A 25,348-nucleotide genomic window follows, 5' to 3' on the forward strand; every position below is an offset into this window, starting at 1 on the left:
AAGAGAGATAATAGCAAGAATTTACTAAAAGTGGCACTTATAACAAAGGTCCAGCACTGATTTTTGAGAGACTTGATTAGTTTCTATATAAGAATTCTCCATTATCCCCCTGCACCAGTTTTGATACATCTCACAATTATCTCTTTACCATAAAAATCCACAAATACCAATTAACTAACACTAAAAAGTTACATTTCAAATAGATATTATAAAATAAGACAAACTGCCATAAATGCCACCCACTGAATGCATTTCCTATCCTCTTGTGAAGTTAAACATTCATCTATTCTTTACAGTGATATGAATACTAAGTCCATTATGTGAGTTATTATTCACAAACCATTTTACACTTCAATAAATTGAGCACTTTGTCACCACAGCTAAGAATGTGAAATTAAAGGACAATTATATTTGTCATTGTAGCTTATGGATATGCATTATACTAGCTAATGATCAGAAATGTAGTTGGACCTATATATTACAATTTAATCTAAGCCTAGTTCTACTGGTTAAAGTAAAAGAAAAAGGCAAATTGTGACCATAAGGAAATAAGGAAACAAATCTACAAATATGTTATATATTACCTATATATTATATATAGGGATGGCCTAACTCGAACAGTAAAGTTCGATGTCCATACCGGACACCTAGTATTCGTGCACGGATCCCCAACACAGACTTCTCCTCAAAGTCCTTTTTACTTTTCAGGTTCAGCATCCTGAACAAAGCTTGTTGGAAGGCTGCAGCACAGTCAATCAACAAGCTTTATTGTGTGGGCACTTCCAGCTCAATCACAGCCATGTCAAGTATTGGCATGGCTGTGATAGGCCAGCACACTGTATATATTTATATATGTATACATATAAAAAGTGATGTCTCATCTATCTTTGATAACCAGCGCAGGCAAGACCGACAGCTGTGGGCTTCAGCTTCCAACATTCAGCTTTATCTTGGCTGGTTAACAAAAATAGTGGGTTCCATGCCATTTTTTTAATTATTTAAATAAATAATCTAAAAAAACAGTGTTGGGTCCCCTCCCCATATTTGGTAGCCAGATGTGATGGGGCCATGGACATTGACCTTTCCCAGCCTGAAAATAGCTACCCGCAGCTGCCCCAGAGAAGGCGCATCAATAAAATGTGCCAATTCTAGCACTTCACCTGTCTCTTCCCATTTTCCCTGGTCTGGTGGCAAGTGGAATAATAGTTGTGGGGTTTATGTGAGCTGTTTTATAGCCGCTGACATCAAGCCCACAGGTTAGTAATGGAGATTCATCTATAAGACACTCCCATTACTAACCTCATAGTCAAATGTAATAAACACAAACACAGGAGAAAACTTTCCCCACTTCCTCCACCACCTCATCCGCCACACACAGTAAAGCCTGCACCAAGAATTTGAGCACAGTCAAGGGTAAACAACAACAGATGTTTCTGAAACTGATTTGTTTGGGGGTCAGATCCCACACTGCACAGGATCTGTGGACTGGGATAAAAGAGCAGACAGATGAGTGATTGGTGCAGCTGCAAGTTAAGCCTGACCTGGTGGTGTGCAATAATTGGCAAAATCTGGTAGCAGCTATGGACTTAGCCGGTTTGACGCACGTCCTTTGCATGGTGCATGTGCATAATTTGGTTGTATAGAGCTTCCTCAAAAGTTCCCCAGATGCAACCAATCTGCTGGTGAAAATGTGGGCAGTGTGTGCACACTTTTGGCATTCTCACCCTGCTGCTGCTCACCTGTCTGCGTTGCAGAGTCACGTTTCTCTTCCTGCTCACTACATCATATGTGATATGCCAACAAGTTGGAACTCCACCCTGCATATGTTGTAGAGGCTGTGTAAGCAGCAGCAGGCAATAATAGAGTTTCAGCTGCATCACACATGGGTGAGTTGATCTACAGAACAATCCCACTTCATCACCAATGAGTGGGCTTCCAAGCCGGTCGTGGGTGCTGTATTGCGCTGCTTTGAATATTCCAGCAATATGGCCAGCTCTAATGACACGATCATCAGCATTACAATACCTCTTGCTTGCCTGCTGGAAACAATATTTCAGGCAATGATGCATGAGGTTGTGGGACAGGAGGAAGAGGAGCAAGGAGGAAGAGGGACCATTTGCAACTTTGTCAGGCCTGTCGTCCACACAAGTGTCAGGCCATGGGACAGTTTTGGAGAATGAGGAGGACCATAAGAGCTTACACTGTACAGATTTGTGTAAGCAAACTGGAGTTATCGAAAAATCTTAACTCTGCCAATATACTGAGAAATAGATTGGCAAATAATGCTGGTATAAATTGTTAAAAATGAATTTTAAAGCATCCTCTCATATTACAAGTTTCTTTGATGGAACGTTCAGATTTTAGAAATATTTTAATCTTTAAATTCTTATTCAATGCAGCTCCCAGTTTATGTTTCCAGATTTGAGCTGTAGTCAATTATCTCGTCAATTAATAATGATGACTCTACCATTACTAGAAGTTTTTGGCTCGGAGAAATATAACATAAACTACAATGACATGTCGGCCTTTATGTTGGTTACAGTTGAGATAAAATAGAAGTGAACGGTTTAGCTGGGCTGGCCATGTTCTCTAAGGATTTATAACAGATTTTTCAGTCATTTTCAATATGTTCTTAAAAGCAGCGGTGGAGCCTTTCGGCTGGCGGGATGTAAAAAGGTAGATTTAAGAAATAAGCCACCTTATTTAAAAAGAGATGAAAATCTTGTTGAGAAGATTCAACCAGCAAAGATAAAGTGAATAACTTAACCTAAATGGCATACAAAAAAAAAAACGTACATTCATTGTAAGGCAATATATTTCTTTAAGACATTGTTCAGGAAATTGTGTTACACCTACAAAACCTTTACCTTTTTATCTTTGGTTACGAATGTGACCATTTAATAACCTGCTGTAGTTTTCTTGTAGTTTTCCAGTGTAACAATTCTTTAGATTGTCCCCCAGGTTTCTTAATATTAACACATACTTAATGGATAGTCATGGTTGCTGCCTTGCAATACAAGCATTGACTAGCAGGCGAGACATCAGTGCTCTTGTTTGGGCTGGCAATTCCTTTTATTGCAACTGCAGAGTTCAACATAGTGGTATGTCCCAGAAAAAAATAGCAAGATACTACATATTCCATACATATATGGGTTCTGTGAAAATGTTAATTGTTGACTAGTTAAGGAATGAAAAAGACAGAATTCCGGTTTTACGCACCTTTACATTCTGGCTGTCGTCCTGTCCATGATCCATTACTCAGACACGTTCTTTCTTCTGATCCATGAAGAACATACCCAACCTCACAGCTGAATCTCATTGTATTTTTTGTCCTAAATTCTGTGCCTTCCCTAGAACCATGAGTTGGTGATCCAGGATCTCCGCACCAACCGCTAGCGTCGCCTGCAAGGGAAGAAGATATTTATATTATAGATAATGCTTTAAAACATTAGTCAGGGGGAACATAACTTAATTTGGGTGTTGATAACTTGAAAAATAGAACTGTTTCAATAACATCACATATGAATATATGTTTTAAAGAGAGTGGAATGTTACCAAATCCACACATGCATGAATTGAAGTGCGGGCTTTCATATACAAAAACTGTCCTCTTGAGCCACGAAAACATAGCTGAGGCTTGACATCCACTCTACAGTAAATTGTGAATGCAGTATCAAATTTTTTTGGCCCATTTAGGAGCCAAAATTGAATGTTTTTCAGACTCGGAAAGAACATTTTACAGTTGTGCTTTACGTCCAACGCATTTTTGATCTCCACCAGTTTTTACCTGTCCTCCAGCAATGAGATCACATACGTCCATGCACCGCTGCAGTCAATCACTGGCTTCAGCTACAGTATGTTGCACTGTACAGAAATCACTGCTAAGACTGTGTTTGGTCAGAGAGATCATATGTACGTATAGCACATTGATGATTCAGCAAAGGAAATGAAGACCGATGTGTCAGACCTGGAATTACCTATAAATATTTTTTTTAACATTTTTCCAGCTATTACAATATTTTTTAACCCCTTAACAACAAACAGTGTGCATGCACTGTGGCTGTACACCATCAATGCAAGGCCACGTTCACACGTTCAGAATTTGGTCAGTGTTTTACATCAGTACTTGCAAGCTAAAATCATGAGAGGGAATAAAATGCTTAAGTTGGAGGCATGTTTCTATTAATCTTTTCCTCTGATTGTTCCACCCCTGGTTTGGGTTTACAAAAAAATAAATAATAAAACATATCAAAGCTTGACTCACCCCTAAACAAAAATAATAAAATTAACATAATTAGCATTTCTAAATGCATAATTACCAGAATTAATAATGGATTTATCCCATATCATGGATAAACTATTTATCGTGAGCTCTGAAATGGGAAAGTATATTGACAATTTTTCAAAAAAATGTAATAAAAAGTGATCAAAATGTTGTGTCTAGCCCAAATAACAACAAATATAAAAAATTAAGCTAATAAAAACTGAGCTTGATGCGCAAAGAAGCAAGCTCTCATACAGCTATGTCGACAAAAAAGTAAAAAGAAAGTTATGGGCTGCAGAAGATTTCGAAACATATTTATTCTTACAAAGATCTGAATTTGTTTTAGTTACTAACATAGAAAAAAAATAGCATTGCCATAATCCTACTGACCTGACAAATCAAATTGGTTTTGATTAATTTTTAATGCGCAACTAAATGTTGTAAAAAGCAAACACCCCTAAAAATGGGAAAATTGCTCCTTTTTTTACCGTTTCGCCTCACTTCCAATTTTTTTTTCTCATTTTTCACTGAATACATATTTTACAATTGAGTAGAAAGATCATTACTGGACTATAAAGAATAAGATATATAAGAAAGTTTTTCATTTTCATGTCTACTATTGATTTATGAAATAAAAATTAAAACAAGGTTACTCTTTACTATAATATTCTTTTACAGAGTCATCTGCCTAAACAACCTATTGAAGAAGACAATGGATTTTCTGAGTGCCTACAATGTCATCCATTTACAGTACATCCCTGTATGGGTGGATAATCCGCAGAAGACAAAGTCTCCACATAGTCCATGAGCCGGGCCAGATATCGGTACCACCCGGAGTGACTAATTTTCTTTGGTATTTTTAGGTAGATGCATGTCTGTAGTTTATTTTTTGATATGATAGCCCTTACATATACGTAGCTTATTAACCCCTTCAGCCCTAGGCCTATTTGTACCCAAGTGCCTAAGCCAATCTGACCTGTGCCACTTCATGGGCTAATAACTTTGGAACGCTTTCACCTATCCAAGCCATTCTGAGATTGTTTTCTCGTGACATATTGTACTTCACGTCAGTGCTAAATGGGAGTCAATATATTTTACCTTTCTATATAAAAAAATGCTAAATATTCGGAAATTTTGGAAAAATCGGCAATTTTTTAACTTTGAAATTCTCTGCTTTTTACAAAAATACTGATACCCCCCATAATAGTTATTAATTTACACTCCCCACATGTTTACTTCATATTGGCATCATTTTGAAAATGAAACCTTATTGTTTTACGACGTAATAGGGCTTATAGTTTTATGCGCAATTTTTCACATTTACAGCAAAACCCACTTTTCAAAGGACCAAGTCACTTCTGAAGTCACTTTAAGGGGCTTACATAACAGAAACCACCCATAAATTACCCCATTTTGCAAACTACACCCCTCAAGCTGTTCAAAACTCATTTTTAAAAACTGTTAACCCTTTAGGTGTTCCACAGGAATTTTAGCAGAATGAAGGCGAAATTTCAAAATTTCATTTTTTTTCCAGATATTACATTGTAATCCAATTTTACCTGCAACCTAGCAAGGGTTAACGGCAAACCCAAACTTGGTTACCCTAATTCTGCAGTTTATAGAAACACCCCACATGTACTCGTAAACTAAAGTATGGGCACACAGCACAGCTCAACACGGAAGGAGCGCTATGTGGTTTTTGGGTGGCGGATTCACTGGAAGAAATCTAGGGGGCCATGTCACATTTGAAGGCTGCCTGAGGTACCCCCACAGTGGAAACCCCAAAAAGTGACCCTATTTTGGAAACTACACCCCCAAGGAATCTTTTAGGGGGTATAGTGACCACTTTGACCCAACCAGTGTTTCACAGTAGTTGGAAACACTTGGTTGAGAAAATGGAAAAAGTGCATTTTTTACATGAAGGTGTCATTTTAGGCTCATTTTTTTATTTTTAAGAGGTGTACCAGCAAAAAATGCACCCCACTATTTGTTCACCAATCTCTCCCGAACACAACAACACCCGATATGTTGTCGTACACTGCAGTATTGGGGAACGGCAGGCCTCGGAAGGGAAGGAGCGCCAAATGACTTTTGGAGTGCAAATTTTACTGGAAGAAATCTAGGGGGCTATGTCACATTTGAAGACACCCTGAGGTGCCCCAACACACGCACACACACTGACACATACACGTTCTGTGCTGAACAGGACTCTCCGGTCTTCTCTGCAGAGCTCCTATCTCCCTCTGTAGAGGCTGACACCTCCCAGGCAGAGCAGTGAGACTACACAAGCTGGTCTATGAAGCACTTATGAGGCTTGCTTGGAAAAACTTCCTTCCATGGCTAGAAGAAAACCATGCAAGGGACCTTCACCATCTGGATGAAACACTGAAGAACATCACAAACTTTCGCATCAGTGTGTCGCAGGGATCCTTCGAAAAGCTCTTGGATAATGAATCTTGCACACTTACCCTGAAGCTCTTTCAAGTTTATCTTGAGACCCTCAGAAATGAACAACTCTCAGCATTCTGGATGTCATACTTGGACATGGTCGAGACCATGCTGGCCCTGGTTCGAGCTTCAAGAGAAGGCAACTGGATGCTTCACCTAGGAGCAATCCGACAGATGATACCATGGTGTTTTGCCTATGACAAGGTCAACTATGCCCGATACCTAACCTATTACTATGCCACAATGTCTCGGCTGCCCATAGAACACCCAGAGGTCCATGAATACTTCATGCAAGGTGGCTTTTCGGTCCAGATCGGTAGCAAGAATCCTTTTGGACGAATTCCTGTGGACCAGACCATTGAAGAGACAATCAACAAAGACACCCAGACACCAGGGGGCACAAAAGGCTTCAGCCTCAAAGTTGGAGCTGTTTCCAGGTTCTACCTGACATCAGAGTACCGCAGTATGTACTTGAGGCAGCTGAGGGCCCTGGTAGGCCAACAATATACTGACTTCAGCATTCAGACCTACAGGTGTCTAGGATTAGAAGAGATGAAGCCGATGTCCAATCTTTCGTTCAACTGCTGGAGACAGGTTGGGTGAACCCCTTCAACAAAGAGCATAATGGTGAACTTATCAGTTTGTCAACAGCGACTGTAGCACCACCAGATGTAGCCAAAGACCTTCAAGGGGCATACAGTATAGGAGAGGATGCATATCAAACATTCAAGGATGAGCGTTTGGGTACCGATAAGCCAACTACATTGTTTCATGACAAGATGACGAAGAACAAACTTAAAACGTTCTCTAACATCCAAATGAAGACACGCAGACAAGGTCTTGGCAAGGAGGTAATTTTGAAGGCTGACAGAAACCTATTTGGCCAGATGATACTTGTAGCTGAGAACAGAAAGCTACAAATGAGTGATGTCTTGACTCATCCCCTGGGTCCATTGCCATGGGCACTTGCCAATGGTGATGGGTCTATCCGCAAGACCAACAAGGCTGCCCTCGCAAGGGAGTTGGAGAGGAATGCTCGTCCTGCAGAAGTGATCCCCGAGCCCTCTGCAACCATCATTGATGGGATGAGCCTGGTTCAGAAACTGAAGGGAAACAATGCAACATTTGGCCAGCTAGCAGGCACAGCAATGAGTCGCGCTATCCATGAGGGTGCTAAGAGCAAGCGCATTGATATTGTCTTTGACGTCTACAAGGAGACATCCATCAAAGATACAGAAAGAGTCAACAGATATGAAGGCACAGGGATCCATTTCAAGAACATTCAACATGGGCACAACATCCAGCAGTGGAAAAAGCTTCTAAGTAGTTCCTCCAACAAGGCAAGTCTCATAAAGTTTCTGGTAGAAGAATGGAAGGCGAAACACCACAGGGAGAAGCTTGAGGAGAAGGAGCTGTATGTCACATGTGAGCAGCTCTGCTTTAAGATCACCAAAGAACAGTGGGAAGAGGCTGCTGACCTTAAGTCAAATCAAGAAGAAGCAGACAAACGCCTCCTTCTCCATGCTCTTCATGCAGCAGAATCTGGTTACAAGTCGGTCATCATCACTTCGGAGGATACTGATGTCATGGTCCTGTGTCTGGGCATGTGCCACAAAATCCCATCCCACCTGTTCCAGAAATGCGGTACACAGAACCGGACAAGATTCCTGGATATCACCACTCTGAGCCGAACATTGGGAGGCAGCGTATGTGATTCATTGATTGGTATGCATGCATTTACAGGCTGTGACACCGTCAGTGCATTCGCTGGCCGTGGGAAGATGACGACACTCAAGCAGTTGAAGATGAACAAGACATACCAGGATGCCTTTCAGGAAGTTGGTCGTTCATGGGAAGTGTCTACCGAACTTTTTGAGAAGTTACAGGAAATCACCTGCCACATGTACCTGCCAACTACCCAAACAACTGAGGTAAACAGGCTCCGTTATCAGCTGTTCTGTGCCAGACGTGGAGTGGTAGAGTCAAGTCAACTCCCTCCTTGCCAGGACTGCCTTTTCATGCATGCACTGCGTGCAAACTACCAGGCTGCGATCTGGAGGAGAAGTCTGCAGAGCCAGCCATGGGTTGCAAACCCAACAGACTGCGGTTGGATGATAGATAACGACGGAAAGCTTGTTGTCAAGTGGATGCAAGGGGCACCAGCACCAGAAGCTATTATACAGCTACTGTCCTGCAAGTGTGTGCGGTCATGTGAACTTCCTCAGTGTACTTGCCTCAGCAATGGCCTGAAGTGCACAGACATGTGCAGATTACAGACATGCCAGAACAAGGGTACTGAAGACGAGCCAGTAGAACAACAGTCAGATTCAGAGTCCGATGTTGAAGATATTATGGAGTAACATATATATATATATATATATATATATATATATATATATATATATATATATGCACATGACATGTTCAGTGTGTATTTACATAACTTGGATTAAATTTTGTTACAAATACTACATCTAGTCACTCCGGGTGGTACCGATATCGTCATATTTGGTTCTTGGCTCATGCTAAAATTCCTGTGGAACACCTAAAGGGTTAACAGTTTTTAAAAATGAGTTTTGAACAGCTTGAGGGGTGTAGTTTGCAAAATGGGGTAATTTATGGGTGGTTTCTGTTATGTAAGCCCCTTAAAGTGACTTCAGAAGTGACTTGGTCCTTTGAAAAGTGGGTTTTGCTGTAAATGTGAAAAATTGCGCATAAAACTATAAGCCCTATTACGTCGTAAAACAATAAGGTTTCATTTTCAAAATGATGCCAATATGAAGTAAACATGTGGGGAGTGTAAATTAATAACTATTATGGGGGGTATCAGTATTTTTGTAAAAAGCAGAGAATTTCAAAGTTAAAAAATTGCCGATTTTTCCAAAATTTCCGAATATTTAGCATTTTTTTATATAGAAAGGTAAAATATATTGACTCCCATTTAGCACTGACGTGAAGTACAATATGTCACGAGAAAACAATCTCAGAATGGCTTGGATAGGTGAAAGCGTTCCAAAGTTATTAGCCCATGAAGTGGCACAGGTCAGATTGGCTTAGGCACTTGGGTACAAATAGGCCTAGGGCTGAAGGGGTTAATAAGCTACGTATATGTAAGGGCTATCATATCAAAAAATAAACTACAGACATGCATCTACCTAAAAATACCAAAGAGAATTAGTCACTCCGCTTGGTACCGATATCGTCAAATTTGGTTCTTGGCTCATGGACTAACACTACAAAGGTTTAATGGCTGTGCATTATAGAGCTATTAATCACACATGAACGACCACTACAAGGTGATGCTCCCGAGTGCTGTCTGCAAATAATGGAAATCATGTCCTTTCCTTACGAGAGGCTTTGTATGGAATGAGTAGAACAATGGTTGCCATTGTAATCCAGCCATAGTACCCAGAAAACAGTTGTCTACAGAGGCGTAACCGGGCCCAATGTAAAATCAATGAGCTCTTCTGGCCGCACCCGATGTTCCCAGTGTGTATTTAGACATGCAGAATGTAATATTTAGATATAATATTTTGACGATGTCTTTCTATTTGTCTCTCACTATATACCTGCCTGTAAACAAATATCAAATAAACATATACAATAAGCTACTAAGCTACATGACCAATGCTTCATCCATTAATATTCTGATACAGTCGCCTGGTTACATGAAAAAACAGCAATAACCATCTCTGAATCTACAGCATCAAGATCTACCCTTTCCGTGACCTCTTCAGAAAAGTTGCCACTGCCAGTGAGCAGGGCACGCTCAATGGTCCGTGATACAACATTTCAATAAATGTCACCTTTGAAAATAAAGTTTAGAGCGATGATACACAATAATACACCGCCGTTTTATCTAGAACAATCAGACACTGCCGGCAAAGGATTTATGAAAAATATTATTACTTTTGCTTTGCTTCCTTTTATAACTGTGTATATGATGTTCTTAAAATTACTGAAGGAAAAACAATCCATTTATCATCTACATAGCAATTATCTATCTATCTATCTATCTATCTATCTATCTATCTAGCTATCTATCTATCTATCTATCTATCTATCTATCTATCTATCTTTTTATCATCTATCTTTCTATTTTTTATCTGTCTATTATCTATTTATCATATATCCTCTATTATCTATCTATCATCTATATATCTATTATCTATCTATTTATCTATCTATCTTTTTATCATCTATCTTTCTATTTTTTATGTCTATCATCTATTTATCATATATCATCTATCTATCTGTCTATCTATCTATCTATCTATCTATCTATCTATCTATTATCTATCTATTTATCTATCTACGTACCGTATATCTTTCTATTTATCTATCTATCCATCATTTATCTATCTGTGGTGAGTACAAAACACTTGACAGTTTTTATTGATATTATTATTATTATTATTATTATTATTATTATTTATTTATATAGCACCATTAATTCCATGGTGCTGTACATGAGAAAGGGGTTACATACAGGGTTATAGATATCATTTACAGTAAACAGGTTTACAGAGGGGAGAGGACCCTGTCCTTGCGGACTTACATTCTATGGGATAGTGGGGAAGAGACAGAAAATAGCGGTGAGGCGGCGGCGGCTCTGGTGGTGGTGAGGCGGCGGCTCGGTTATTGTAGGCTGTAGGCTTTCCTGAAGAGATGGGTTTTCAGGTTCCGTCTGAAGGATCCGAGGGTGGTGGATAATCGGACGTGTTGAGGCATGGAATTCCAGAGGATGGGGGATATTCGGGAGAAATCTTGGAGGCGATTGTGTGAGGAATGAATAAGTGTGGAGGAGAGTAGGAGGTCCTGGGATGAACGAAGATTACGTGAGGGAAGATAGTGGGAGATTAGTTCAGAGATATAGGGAGGGGACAGGTTGTGGATGGCTTTGTAGATCAGTGTTAGTAGTTTGAACTGGATTCGCTGGGGGATTGGGAACCAGTGGAGGGATTTGCAGAGGGGAGAAGCAGGGGAGTAGCGAGGAGAGAGGTGGATTAGGCGGGCAGCAGAGTTGATGACAGACTGGAGTGGTGCAAGAGAGTTAGCGGGGAGGCCACAGAGGAGGGTGTTGCAGTAATCGAGGCGGGAGATGATGAGAGCATGCACAAGAGTTTTGGTAGATTGTGGGCTGAGGAAGGAATGGATTCTGGCAATATTTTTGAGTTGGAGACGACAGGAGGTGGCAAGAGCTTGGACGTGAGGTTTGAAGGACAGGGCAGAGTCAAGAGTTATCCCGAGGCAGCGGATTTCAGGAGCGGGAGAGAGCGTGATGCCGTTTACCATAATAGATAGATTGGGTAGGGGGGATATGTGAGGTGGGGGAAAGATGATGAATTCGGTTTTGTCTACATTGAGTTTTAGGAAGCGAGAGGTGAAGAAGGAGGATATGGCTGACAGACACTTCGGGATTCTGGACAGCAGGGAGGTGACATCTGGGCCAGAGAGGTAGATCTGAGTGTCATCTGCATACAGGTGGTACTGGAAGCCATGGGACTTTATGAGTTGTCCTAGGCCAAGGGTATAGATGGAAAAAAGTAGGGGTCCTAGGACAGAGCCTTGAGGGACTCCAACAGAGAGAGGGCTGGATGAGGAGGTAGTGTGGGAGTGGGAAACGCTAAATGTGTGGTTGGATAGGTATGAGGCGATCCAGGACAGGGCAAGGTCTTTGATGCCAAGGGAAGAAAAAATCTGTAGCAGTAGGCAGTGATCGACTGTGTCGAAAGCAGAGGACAGGTCAAGAAGGAGGAGGATGGAGAACTGTCTGTTAGCTTTGGCTGTGACTAGGTCATTAGTAATTTTTGTCAGGGCAGTTTCGGTGGAGTGGTGGGGGCGGAAGCCAGATTGGAGGTTGTCAAGGAGAGAGTTAGATGAGAGGTGGGAGGAAAGTTGACCATGGACATGCTGCTCAAGGAGTTTTGAAGCAAACAGGAGCAGTGATATGGGGTGATAGCTGGGCATAGCAGTTGGGTCAAGGTTAGTTTTTTTGAGGATGGGTGTGATGGTGGCATGTCTGAAGGCAGAGGGGAAGGTACCAGAAGAGAGCGATAGGTTGAAGAGATGGGTTAGGGCTGGAATAAGCGTGTTAGTGAGGTTGGGGAGCAGGTGGGAAGGCATGGGGTCAAGTGCACAGGTGGTGAGTTGTGATTTGAAAAAGAGGCGAGTAAGCTCTCCTTCAGTGATGTTGGAGAGGGAGGTTATTAGGGAAGGGCAGAGGTCTGGTATATGGAGTGGTTGGGGTGGTGGACAAGTAAAGGTTTGCCTTGTTTGGTCGATCTTGTTTTTGAAGTAGGTGGCAAAGTCCTCGGAAGAGATGAAGGGAGTTGGAGGTGGCAGTGGTGGGCGGAGGAGGGATGTTGTGAACTCTGTTTTTGGGCCCCCTCTTGTGGTCACAACTGGTACTGTGTGAGTGCTGTCTTTGGGCTCCCTCTGGTGGTTCTTTGTGTCATTCTGCAGGTCTGAGGCAGGATCAGCTGTCTCATTATCTCTTAGCTGGTTTCCTATTTACTTCACCTGGACTCTCAGTTGTTGCCTGCTGTCAATGTCTCCAGTGCTATTTTGGAGCTCTCCTGCAGTCCTTCGTTATCAGTCTCTTCAAGAGAAGCTAAGTTTTGCTTGGTTCATTTTTTGACCATCAGTGGTCACATGTTTCTTGGTTTATTTTTGTCCAGCTTGCTAATATGTGATTTCCTTGCTTGCTGGTAGCTGTAGGGGGCTGAGTTTCTCCCCTCACACCGTTAGTTGGTGTGGGGGTTCTTGTATTCTCAGCGTGGATATTTTGCATAGGGTTTTTTACTGACCGCACAGTTCCCTATCTGTCTTCTGCTCTCTAGTATTAGCGGGCCTCATTTGCTTAATCTGTTTTCATTTCTACGTTTGTGTTTTCCCCTTACCTCACCATTATTATTTGTTGGGGGCTTCCTATATCTTTGGGGTGATTTCTCTTGAGGCAAGTGAGGTCTTACTTTCCCTCCAGGAGTAGATAGTTTCTCAGGCTGCGTCGAGACGTCCAGGATTTTAGGCACGTTCACCGGCTTCCTTTAGTGTGTTGGTTAGGATCAGGTTTGCGGTCAGTCCAGTTACCACCTCCCTAGAGCTCGTGTCTATGTTCATAAACTTAGCTAGTCCGTTTTGTGATCCTCAGCCACTAGGATCATAACAGAGGGAGTTAAATGTGCTGAACAGTTGTTTTGGGTTGTAGGATAGTGAAGATACAAGGTTAGTGAAATAGGTCTGTTTAGCAGAGGTGAGGGCTGATTTGAAGTCAAATGTAGCTTGTTTGAAGGCAGTGAAGTCGTCTGGCAGCCGTGTTTTCTTCCAACGCCGCTCCGCAACCCTGGATGCTTGTCAAAGTTTTTTGTGACATTGTTATGCCAAAGTTGCCTATTGGTTTGTTGCACTGTGCCATGCATGAGAGGGGCGACTGAGTCTATGGCTGATGTGAGGGTGGAGTTATAGAAAGCGGTGTCGCTGTCCGTGTCGTGCAGTGAAGTTATGGAGGACAGGGGTAGGAGAGAGTCTGAGAGTCTGAGTGTCTAGATGTGCGAGGTTTCTGCGAGGATGTGGTAATGGCTGGACATGGGGGGCAGGTGAGGAGGACAAGGATGAGAAGGTGAGTAGATGGTGGTCAGATAGGGGGAAGGGAGAGTTTGTGAGATTAGATTGGGTATACTTATCCAAAGAAAAAGAAAGGTAGCAATTAGGGTATGTGCACACGTCCGGATTTCTTGCAGAAATTTCATGAAGAAAACCGGAAATTTTCTGCAAGAAATCCGCATTTTTTTTTTTGCGCTTTTTTTCAGTTTTTTTCGCGTTTTTTTAGCATTCTGCAAGCGTAATTAGCTTGCAGAATGCTAAAGTTTTCCAAGCGATCTGTAGCATCACTTGGAAAACTGACTGACAGGTTGGTCACACTTGTCAAACATAGCGTTTGACAAGTGTGACCATCTTTTTACTATAGATGCAGCCTATGCAGCATCAATAGTAAAAGATAGAATGTTTAAAAATAATAAAAAAAATAAAAAAAATGGTTATACTCACCTGCAGGCGTCCGTTCCTATAGATGCCGGTGTGGTTCAGGACCTTCCATGACGTCGCGGTCACGTGAGCGGTCACATGACCGGTCTCGACCAATCACAAGACTGTGACGTCATCGCAGGTCCTTCACCGCACACCAGCTATAGAAACCAAAGCGGCAGCATGCACCTTAGAGGCGGGAAGACATAGAAGGTGAGTATAGGACTATTTTTTATTTTAATTCTTTTTTTTGGACCAATTATATGGTGCCCAGTCCGTGGAGGAGAGTCTCCTCTCCTCCACCCTGGGTACCAACCGCACATAATCTGCTTACTTCCCGCATGGTGGGCATAGCCCCGTGCGGGAAGTAAGCAGATCAGTGCACTTCCAGGTGTGTGGAATCCCCTGCAATTCCGCATTTTAATGAACATTTTGCTTTTTTTTCCGCTATGCTATTTTTTCACGGAAAAAAAGGCTACATTTGCACAAAAAATGCGGAATACACTGAACATAATAGGAGGCATATGTTAGCGTTTTTTCGCGTTTTTATCATGTTTTTATAGCGAAAAAACGCGAAAAAAACGTGAAAAATACTGAACGTGTGCACATGGCCTTAGTGATGTGCGAATATACTCGTTACTCGAGATTTCTCAAGCATGCTCAGGGGTCCTCCAAGTATTTTTTAGTGCTCGGAGATTTAGTTTTCATCACCGCAGCTGAATGATTTACATCTGATAGCCAGCTTGATTACATGTGGGGATTCCCTAGCAACCAGGCAACCCCCACATGTACTTATGCTGGCTAACAGATGTAAATCATTCAGCTGCGGTGATGAAAACTAAATCTCCCAGCACTAAAAAATACTCAGAGGACACCCGAGCGTGCTCGAGAAATCTTGAGTACCGAGTATATTCACTCATCACTAGTAGCAAACCATATAATTTAAAAGCAAAAGTTAAGGATTTTATTTATCTAATGCAACACATCGGTTTATGCAGTCTGGAATTGGGCCCTAAGTTTTGCTTTTAAACTAAAGTGCTGCTTTTCCTTTTCTTTGGTTGAGTATGTATTATGAATGAGCCATCACTAAAAGGCTCGGGTACTCATTACTCAAATTGGGCAATTTCTGATGCTCGGATTCTCATTTCGAGTAATTAGTATAATGGGAGTCAAAGGGAAATTGGAGGATTTTTCCTGCAGACCCTACAAGATTAGGTCTGGGGGCAGTGAAAAGGTTGAAATGGATGTAAAAACATGCTGAATGGAAGGAGAACAGGATAAACCCTCCAAGACAAATATACTCTGTCGTAAGTGTATATATATTATATGTACACTGTATAATGACTTGCATATAAGGCAAAATTTTAAAAGGATTTAAAAATTTAACAATAATTTAAGTAAACCAAAATTGCATTTTTTATTAATTTTTATTACAATTTTATTCATTTGTTATGAAAAATTGGAAATTTCAGTGTCATTTATAATGGAAACAAGAACTGACAAGAATTAGATGCAAGAGGGACTCTAATACATCTTGTATTAGACATAAAGGAGGGCCTCATACACATTATGTTTAAATTGTCATGTAGTATTACTCATAGACTTATAAAGGCTATGCACTAAGTCCTAAGCCTGACAAAAATTACAAGTAGGGTCATCCATACACCATTGAAGGTACCAAATGGAGTGCCTCATAAGAAATTAAGAATTTATAGTTGTCGCACTTCTCCACTCATAAAGGTTTTGCACACAGTGCAAAGCCAGAAAAAAAACTTATAAAAGAGGATCAAACAGTTATTCATAGACCCTTGAAGTCAACAAACGTCGGGTCTCATTCAAATATTTTGAATGTGTAGTTGAACTACTCCAACACTCATAAAGGCTTTGTAGAAAGTACAAAGCCAGGAGAAAATGATAAGGAGGGTAATTCAGTAAACCTCTTCAGGTGTCTGCTTTTTCTCTTTCCTTTGTATGCTTTGGGGACTGCCTCCACCTGGTTCCTGGAGTTTTATTCCCAGGTTTCTGGGCTATAAGTGATCCGGCTTTGGTAGTGCCGAAGCGCCCAACATGTAGATGTGGACGACAGCCCCCTATGTCACCTGAACCATCTGCTGCTCCCGCATAAGAGGTGGGGAACCCAATGACAGTTCGAGCTCTCAGAGGTGGTAGCCCCATCTCAAGCCACCTCGAGGAGACTCTCTAAGGCCCATTCTTTTTGCAAGAAAGCTTTGTATGTTCTTGCTGACTCTTGAAAACATTTCATATGAGATAAGTATAAAATCCTTGAATCGGAGACTATAAGGCTACAACAATATAAGAGCAAATTCTAGCAAAAGAAGGAAAAACATTAACCCTTCTATATCAATTTCCCCCTTTTGTAAATGGTATAACCTTTCACCACAGGGTCATTTGGTGTCCACAAAGGAGCTACTGTCTCATAGGTCTAGTAGCCATAAGGGTGCTTTCTACATGCTTCGCCCATCCGCCCTCAGTGTGGACACTCACTTCCCCCATCAGCAGTGGCTATCTGGGGTCTATGATACACTATGGAAGGTTCAGCCTTAGATAATTTTTTTACACATACACTATTCAATAACTTAGGTAAAACATATATCATAGCTTTTACAGCAACATAGATCACTAAATAAAATGATAAAATCTGCATGCAAGTCTGTAAAATACAAGAAATCCATCCTGCTAGGCCACTAAACCAGTTGGCTGGATTTAAAAAGGAGAATGTGTTACCCCACCAGGAGTCTCTGTTTGCAATATGTGCTGTGTGGTGGAGTAGAAGACCTAATACTCACTGTCTCTTCCCTTGTGATGTCTATATGGTGTTTCCTCAAATCTGGGTTTGCACCACAGTGGACAACTTTAGCTGGAGCTGTTGATCACCTGAAAGGATGACGACAGCTGGGCTCTTGGGAATCAAGACTAAAATGTGCCCAGTATGTCCGCCCCTATATCCCCTCTATTGCACATTCTAAGCTGCGACTTGAAGCTCTGTTCCATTGAGCTCAATTCTGAAATGGGTTGAAAAATGACACAAATTATCCATCCAGCCCTTTTCTCTATGTGGATAGAAATGCACCTAATTGAATTGTATTGTACTTTTATATTTTCAAAATGCAACCATATACACTGGGTTATGATAGGGCAAAGTTTTCCCTCATATAAAATGGCGCACAATGTTCTAACAGCACTACTGCACATGCGCGGGCGTCTTGGGAAACCCAGTGCACTCTGATTGACCAGTCTGTTATGACAAGCGCAGACATGTGCAATAGCCACTTCTGGAAGCCAGTTTTCAGTGCTATGTGCCAAAATATACCTATGGGTGAGTCAACCTCCCTATTAATAATAAACAGATGTGCACGTGACTTCAAACAATGCACTATGCATTTTAATCACTGTTCACTTTCCATGTGCCTATGGAATTTTTACATGTGTCTGAGGAATCCTTCATTTCAAGAATGTCATTGAATAATGTATGTCATAATAAGGAGTTTCAATTTTATGCTAAAGAATTTATAATCACTTCACACTGCAAATTTGCTTTATATACTCTGCATTTATATCTGCACCTTGCTTGACAAAAGCTGTTCACAGCCAAAACGTTGCCTCACCAGGTGGACTAACAAAGTCCCTGTTTTTTCACCAATTTTGGAGTGGTGCCTGCTTTTCTTACCATATACCTATATGACAATTGGATAGCTGTCAGGGAGGCCTTGCACCCAACTTGTGCTTTTTTGGTGCGGTTATGTCATCTATCTTATAGCTATTATCTATATATCATCTATCTCATTTCTATCAATCTATCTTTTATCTATCTATTGTGACAAAGTCACTTGGTAAAGCACTGGAGGAGAGATATGTGTCACTACTATTGATGAGCGAGTATACTCATTGCTCAGGTTTTTCCGAGCACGCTCGGGTGACCTCCGAGTATTTATGACTGCTCGGAGATTTAGTTTTCATCTCGGCAGCTGAATGATTTACAGCTACTAGCCAGGCTGAGTACATGTGGGGGTTGCCTGGTTGCTAGGGAATCCCCATATGTAATCAAGCAGGCAAGTAGCTGTAAATCATTCAGCTGTCAAGATGAAAAACTAAATCTCCGAGCAGTCATAAATACTCGGAGACCACCCGAGCGTGCTCAGGAAAACCTGAGCAGCGAGTACACTCGCTCATCAGTAGTCACTACGCTTAATAGCGCCAGTGATGTAAAATACAGACTACTTTACTTCAGCATACAACGTGCTGTGAGGTTTTAGCTAAATTACATAATGGGCTGGTTTTTTATGTGGACATCCATAGAGTGGGTGGGAGGGTGTCCACCTTATCTCCACCTGCAGAACCAGCACTGTCGTGTGCTGACAGTCATATGGGAGGAGGAGTCACATGGTCTGGGTCCTAAGTAGCTGGCTTCCAAAGGCAGATGTGTGTCAGTGGCTGGAGAGGAACAGTCCAGAGAAGGGGTTTGTGTTTTTTTTTATGCCCGAATCGTGGTCCTTGCTAACCCTGGGTGGGCTGATCCCTACTAATGCAAGGACTGTATCTAGTGTTACCAATTTGTTTTGCTGTTTTGCCCAAAGGGCCATGTTTATTTTTGTGCTTAAACTTGGTTTATATTAGTCAGTCTACCACACTATCTATTATTTACTTACCTCCTATCTATCTATCTATCTATCTATCTATCTATCTATCTATCTATCTATCTATCTATTATCTATCATCTATCTATCTATCTATCTATCTATCTATCTATTGTATCTGGCTATTCATATATCCTTTGCCTCTTGCCTCTCTATATAAACAATGTATCATTATCTTATGTTCTGTTACTGTATTTATGGATTTTTCATGCTGATTTTATATTACAATCCTATCACCTGGCAACAGCAAATAAAAATAAATAAATTCCCAGTTGCACTCACTTCTACATACAGACATTATCTTAGCTTTTTCTTTCATGAACAATTAAAAGATGTATATCCTTCCATATAACTCACCCCATGTGACAACCCATTTCACTCTCCCACGCCTGAAAACAAAATCCCACTGCTAATACCTGTCAGATGCAGGAAGAGATCATCACAGGGAAGAACCAGGGAAAAATCAAAAATCCTAAATGAGGTTGTAAAGCACTTTAATTACCACATTTCTTTAGAGATGGGGGGATTACTGGATGACAATAACAATCCCTCCAATCCTGTGCCTTGTAAATACAGAACGTCTACATGTGACAGGTGCGGATCGCCTGAAGTCGTAATTAGGATTATTTATAGCACATGCATACATCTTGGTGTAATATGTGAGAGGTGATTGCTTTATAACATGAATTTTAATAGAGTACACCTAGAAAATGTTTCTTTTTTATTTAGTTTTCCATATGTTGGGTTACACAAACTGGGGAACAGAATTATATTATGCAGGTACAGCATACATGTATGTCTCCAACCATTATGTAAGAAACAAGAGTTCCACACTTCACACACTCATCAAATTAAGTCCGTGCTACTTGTACAACTGCAGCATTAATATATGTACTAAGTATAGATCTAAAACCATTCCTATAACGTATCAGTATAGGCTGTGGGTAATGGAAATACAACTAAAAAAAATCTGTATCCTTAGAATAAAAGTCCATAAGTGTATTCATAAGGCTAATAACAAGAAGAGTCATGCATGCCGGTAGGTAAGCAGCAGATCTCAGGGCTTCCGTCCGATGGCTACAGATTATTGACATGACAGGTGGACTAGGTTGTGTCAAATCACATCAAGTTGGCATCAAATTTTGTCAATATTTGTGAATGGACAGCACTTTCACGATGCCGGGGTGTATAGTTAATGCTCGTGCAGTAAAGACTAGTCTTTAATATCGTTAACGCATTTTGGAATTTTGGAAACTGTTGTTTCCTTCTTCAGGTATTTTGAATTGGAAGGAATCAACAGTTTCCAAATTACATTGACCTTTTTTTTTTAAACTTGATAAAAGGTATCAGTCTGATGCATTGGTGAAATAAAAACATTCATTTTATACCATCGAGGATTCTTAATTTCCGCCAGAACAGCCTAGGTATCATGATTTCTCCACTACAGTCGATTGAAAAGTTTTTGGCTCCTTTCAGCATCTGTACTGCTAGACAGTGATGTCATTGTGGTCCCTGAAATACTGGGATTATAGTATGACTATGCTACTGGCAGCTCCACATATTTCTGTGTGGATAAGAATGTCTTCATCCAAGGAACTTTTACTTTTGCTCTATACCTTTCCTCAAGATTAGCTGCTATTGTGGAGAATTTGCAGCTTATGTGATAGAGGCAAAATTGTGATTTCCCTGGATTAGCCACACACCATCATATCATCAAGGTAGTTTCCATTCACGTATGTATCTAGATTGTTCAATATGACCATACAATAAACTGCTTCCCACCCTAATAAAAATATTTAAACTGCAATTTGGGGTCCAGTTATTATTTTTCTTCTATATCCATTGTGGTCCTAATGGGTTAAAAGTCTTTTTTGTTTTCTGTCTCTTTATGGCTTCTATGCCGATCATGGCAAGCTGGTCGTCAATCATCTTGAAAAGTGTAATCAGCAAGTGTATTGAGTTGGGAATTAGCGAAGTGTCTGAAACATATATTTTTGTACAGGATTTGCTTATGCATTGAGATTTTAGTACATTTCTTGCAATTAGCTGAGCCCTTGGTCCATATTGCGACTATAGCAATGGCATTTTTATGACATATAAGTTGAAACACTATTGCATATAGTACATCACTTTTGTATGGAATAGTAAGGAAGAGATTATTAAAGGGAGTCATTCACAAGGTTTGTGCTATACAACTGTTTTGGCACAGTAATTTTATTTAAAATCAACAGTGGCTTTTGATAAAAATACTTTTTGATTAATTTGATGTCACTCTTTTAGATTTTCATAAGTTAATTTTCAAATGAATGAGTCTTAATTCATGAGTTCTTTCTATCTTCTCCAGCACCTTTCATTGTCAACTTTCTGGTTGCACTGTATAGGCAGAAAGCTGACAATCAATACTGGGCTAGGGGATATGCAAACACAAGCAATCACAAGGTATGGTACTGGATGGCAGATATATGTCACTGAGGTGGTTGGCCTCAGTAATGTAAAAACTGTATCAGTAACACTAGGTTAATGAGAGAGTTTTAAGTCAATTGAATTTTGGGTCCAGGATTTAGGAGCAACCAAAAGAGTCTGGGTGGGAAAGGTCATTCCCATAATCCAGCCTGGAACTTACAGGTTTAATAAAGTAGATGGGCTAGCTCAGCAGACTACCATCTTTGATAGGACTTAAAACAGCACCAATTTGATCCAATAAGTAGAGGTGCAAGTCCTTGGATCATAATCTTCTGGTCCCCAATAGAAAAAAAAACAGAACAGAAGCAGCACCATAAGAGCTTGTGCAAAAAAAGACTAAAAATTAAAAAATAAACTATAGTAGTGAATTTTTTTTACCCAATGTGTAGCAACACTTCAGGTCATATTAGCAGGACTCTTTCCATGGCTTCAAAAAGTTCCTAAAAAGACGGACAAAAATATGTATCTGCCCATCAGCCTGGCTATCTATCTATCTATCTATCTATCTATCTATCTATCTATCTATCTATCTATCTATCTATCTATCTATCTATCTACCTGTCTTTCCATCTACCTATCTGTCTATTCATTGCTGTGTCTCGTGAATACAGTAGGAAATACTGAGGAGCAAAGAGTGCAATAGGATCTTACCCGATGATAAAGGAAAATGAGGTGCAGTGAGTTGTTCATCTGGAATAGTTGTGTATTACACAACATAGATGAAGCTTAAATTTGTCAGCTGCTGCAGTTCCATGGGTCAAAAACCCTTTGAAATGTCAGAATAGAAACAAATAGGTGGGTCTTCTGCGCTGCTGCTGAAAATCCGAAAGAATGGTCCAGGATGCAAAGTCGACATGATTCTGTTTCATTATCTACGTGTTTCAAAGTCATCACACTTCTTCATCAGGACATAACCATACACCTCTTTGAAACCAGTTGATAATAAAACTGCATCAAAACCTAGTTGCATCCTGGGTTAGGGATCTCCATCATCAGCGTAGATTATGCATCCACCTATTTGCTTCTCTTCCGGCCTTTTAAATACAGAACGTCTACAAGTGGCAGATGTGGATCACCTGAAGTCATAATTAGGAATATTTATAGTACATACATACATCTCGGTGTAACGTGAGAGGTGATGATTTTCCATCAGGAGTTTTAATTGAATAAAGCTGAAAGATTAATATTGTATATTTTGTTTTCCATATGTTGGGTTACATAAATTGGGAAACTGAATTACATAATGAATGTGCGTTATACATGTATGTCTCCAACTATGTATTTAGATATATTTTTTCTAGAATAAACAACACTTCCTTCATTATATATTTATTTTTCTTTCATTTTATGTATTATCTACAATATCTTTGTAATTGGTAAATACGGAATATCTTCATGAGACAGGTCTCAAGTCTTAAATAAGAATAAATAAGAATATTTAAAGTGCAAGCACACATTTAAATATTTAAGAGGTGTTGGTTTTACAAAATGAATTTTAATTAAAGAAAGCTGAAAATGAAACACTGGGCATTATTTTATAATAATAATTATAATTATCTATTATCTATCATCTATCATCTATCTATTTATCTATTATCTATCTATATCTCTATCTATCTATCTATTATCTATCTTTCTACCTACCTATCTATCTATTATCTATCTATCTATCTATCTATCTATCTATCTATCTATATCTCTATCTATTATCTATCATCTACCTGTTATATATCTATCATCTATCTATTATTTATCTATCTATCTATCTATCTATCTATCTATCTATCTATCTATCTATCTATCTATCTATCTATCTATCTATTATTTATCTATCTATCTATTATCTATATATCTATCTATCATCTATCTATTATCTATCTTTCTAGCTATCTATTTACTCATTTGTCAATCTGTTTATCTCTTCAATTTAATTGCACTGTATATCTGTGACTTTAACCCCTTCATGACGGATAGCATACATTTACATCTTTTGCTATGTCCCTGCCTTTTATGCGGGCTCAAATGCTGAGCCCACACCTTTCCCTGCTGATTTAATCAGCTAACAAATGCTCCTAACAGCAACATGTGGATCAGAGTTAAAACCTGTTAAATGCCACTGTCAATCACTGACATCAACATTTAACACATGCCTACAGGAAGGACATAATTGATCCCACCCATCGCCATGCCCATCCCTCAGAGAACAGATGGGTTGTCATGACAGCCAGGTTTGTGCTGAAGACCTCCGTGCCTCTCATGATGATCCTCCTGTGAACATCAGCCTTTAGCCAGCGTTCATAGGAGATCGTGATTTTTGCTATAGAAGGCACATCTGGCTATCTATAGCACAGAAGATCAGACGATCACAGCTACAAGCCTCCTAAGGGAACTATTAAATATAGTAAAAAATAAAAAAAAGTTTAAAAAAATAAAAAACCCACAAAAGTCCAAATCAACCCCTTTTGCCCCATTAAAAATGAAACAATATAACAAAAATTAAAAACACACATATTTTGCATCGCTACATTCAGAAATTTCTAATCTATCAAAATATAAAATAAAATCGGTAACCAGAAAAAAAAAATCAAAAAGCCCTAATTTTTTTGGGGGGTTGCTGTCACATATTGCAAAAAAACGGAAGAGGCAATCAAAACATCACATCTATAGTAAAAATGTCAGCTCGAGGTGAAAAAAAAAATAAAGCCATCACCCAGCCTCAGATCCCGAAATGAAAACGCTACAGGTCTTAGACAATAGCGACAAAAGCAAAAAAAAATTTGACAAAGTTCTTAAACAAATGTCACCGCCTAAATAAAAAAAAAAAAAAACTATACATGTTTGATATCTACAACCTCATACTGACCTGGGGAGTCATATTGCCAGGTTAGTTTTACCATATACTGAAGATGGTAAATAAAAAAAAATCAAGAAAACATGGTGGAAATGCGCTTTTTTTGCAATTTCACCACACTTGGAATTTTTTTTTCTTATTTTCCAGTACACTACAGTATGTGGCAGATTTAATGGTGCAATTTAAAAGTCCTGCAAAAAAACAAGCCCTCATGAGGCTGTATTGTTAGAAAAATAAAAATAAGTTATAGCTCTTAAAAGAAGGGGAGGAAAAAAACGAAAAATGGAAAATCGCCCCAGAGGTGAAGGAGTTAATTATATTTTCCCTTAATAAGATGTGTTATGTTTATGTGGAATTTTTTATTTCTATATTATATTTACTTTATCAACTAATAGCTACAACACCTAATAAAGTGATAAAATATTTCCTGATCTTTGTATCTACAGCTGAATATGCACAGAAATATGAAGGAGGCAAAGACCAAACAATTTGTAGTCAATCACATAATGAGGATGATGCATGTATTATGTTTCGAGATCTTCCTTCTGTCTATGCTCTAATGCTCTAATAGCCATCATTACTATCATCACCTTCAGCGGCCTTTGACACATCCTTTATTAAGGTCTACTAGCCTCAACTACA

At 39.8% G+C, this 25,348-nt stretch overlaps 1 protein-coding gene across 7 annotated transcripts in view; it reads right to left on the minus strand.

The window, feature by feature from the left end:
- CSMD3 (CUB and Sushi multiple domains 3) overlaps nt 1–25,348 on the minus strand; it is a 1,888,113-nt gene that overhangs the window by 100,358 nt on the left and 1,762,407 nt on the right. For all 7 annotated transcript variants that reach the window (XM_077271102.1, XM_077271099.1, XM_077271098.1 and 4 more), the window contains one exon: nt 3,220–3,402. In XM_077271102.1, coding sequence (XP_077127217.1) covers nt 3,220–3,402 — 183 coding nt within the window. The remainder of the gene's footprint in view (nt 1–3,219; nt 3,403–25,348) is intronic.

The sequence above is a fragment of the Ranitomeya variabilis genome, chromosome 6, assembly GCF_051348905.1.
Source record: "Ranitomeya variabilis isolate aRanVar5 chromosome 6, aRanVar5.hap1, whole genome shotgun sequence".
Lineage (NCBI taxonomy): Eukaryota > Metazoa > Chordata > Amphibia > Anura > Dendrobatidae > Ranitomeya > Ranitomeya variabilis.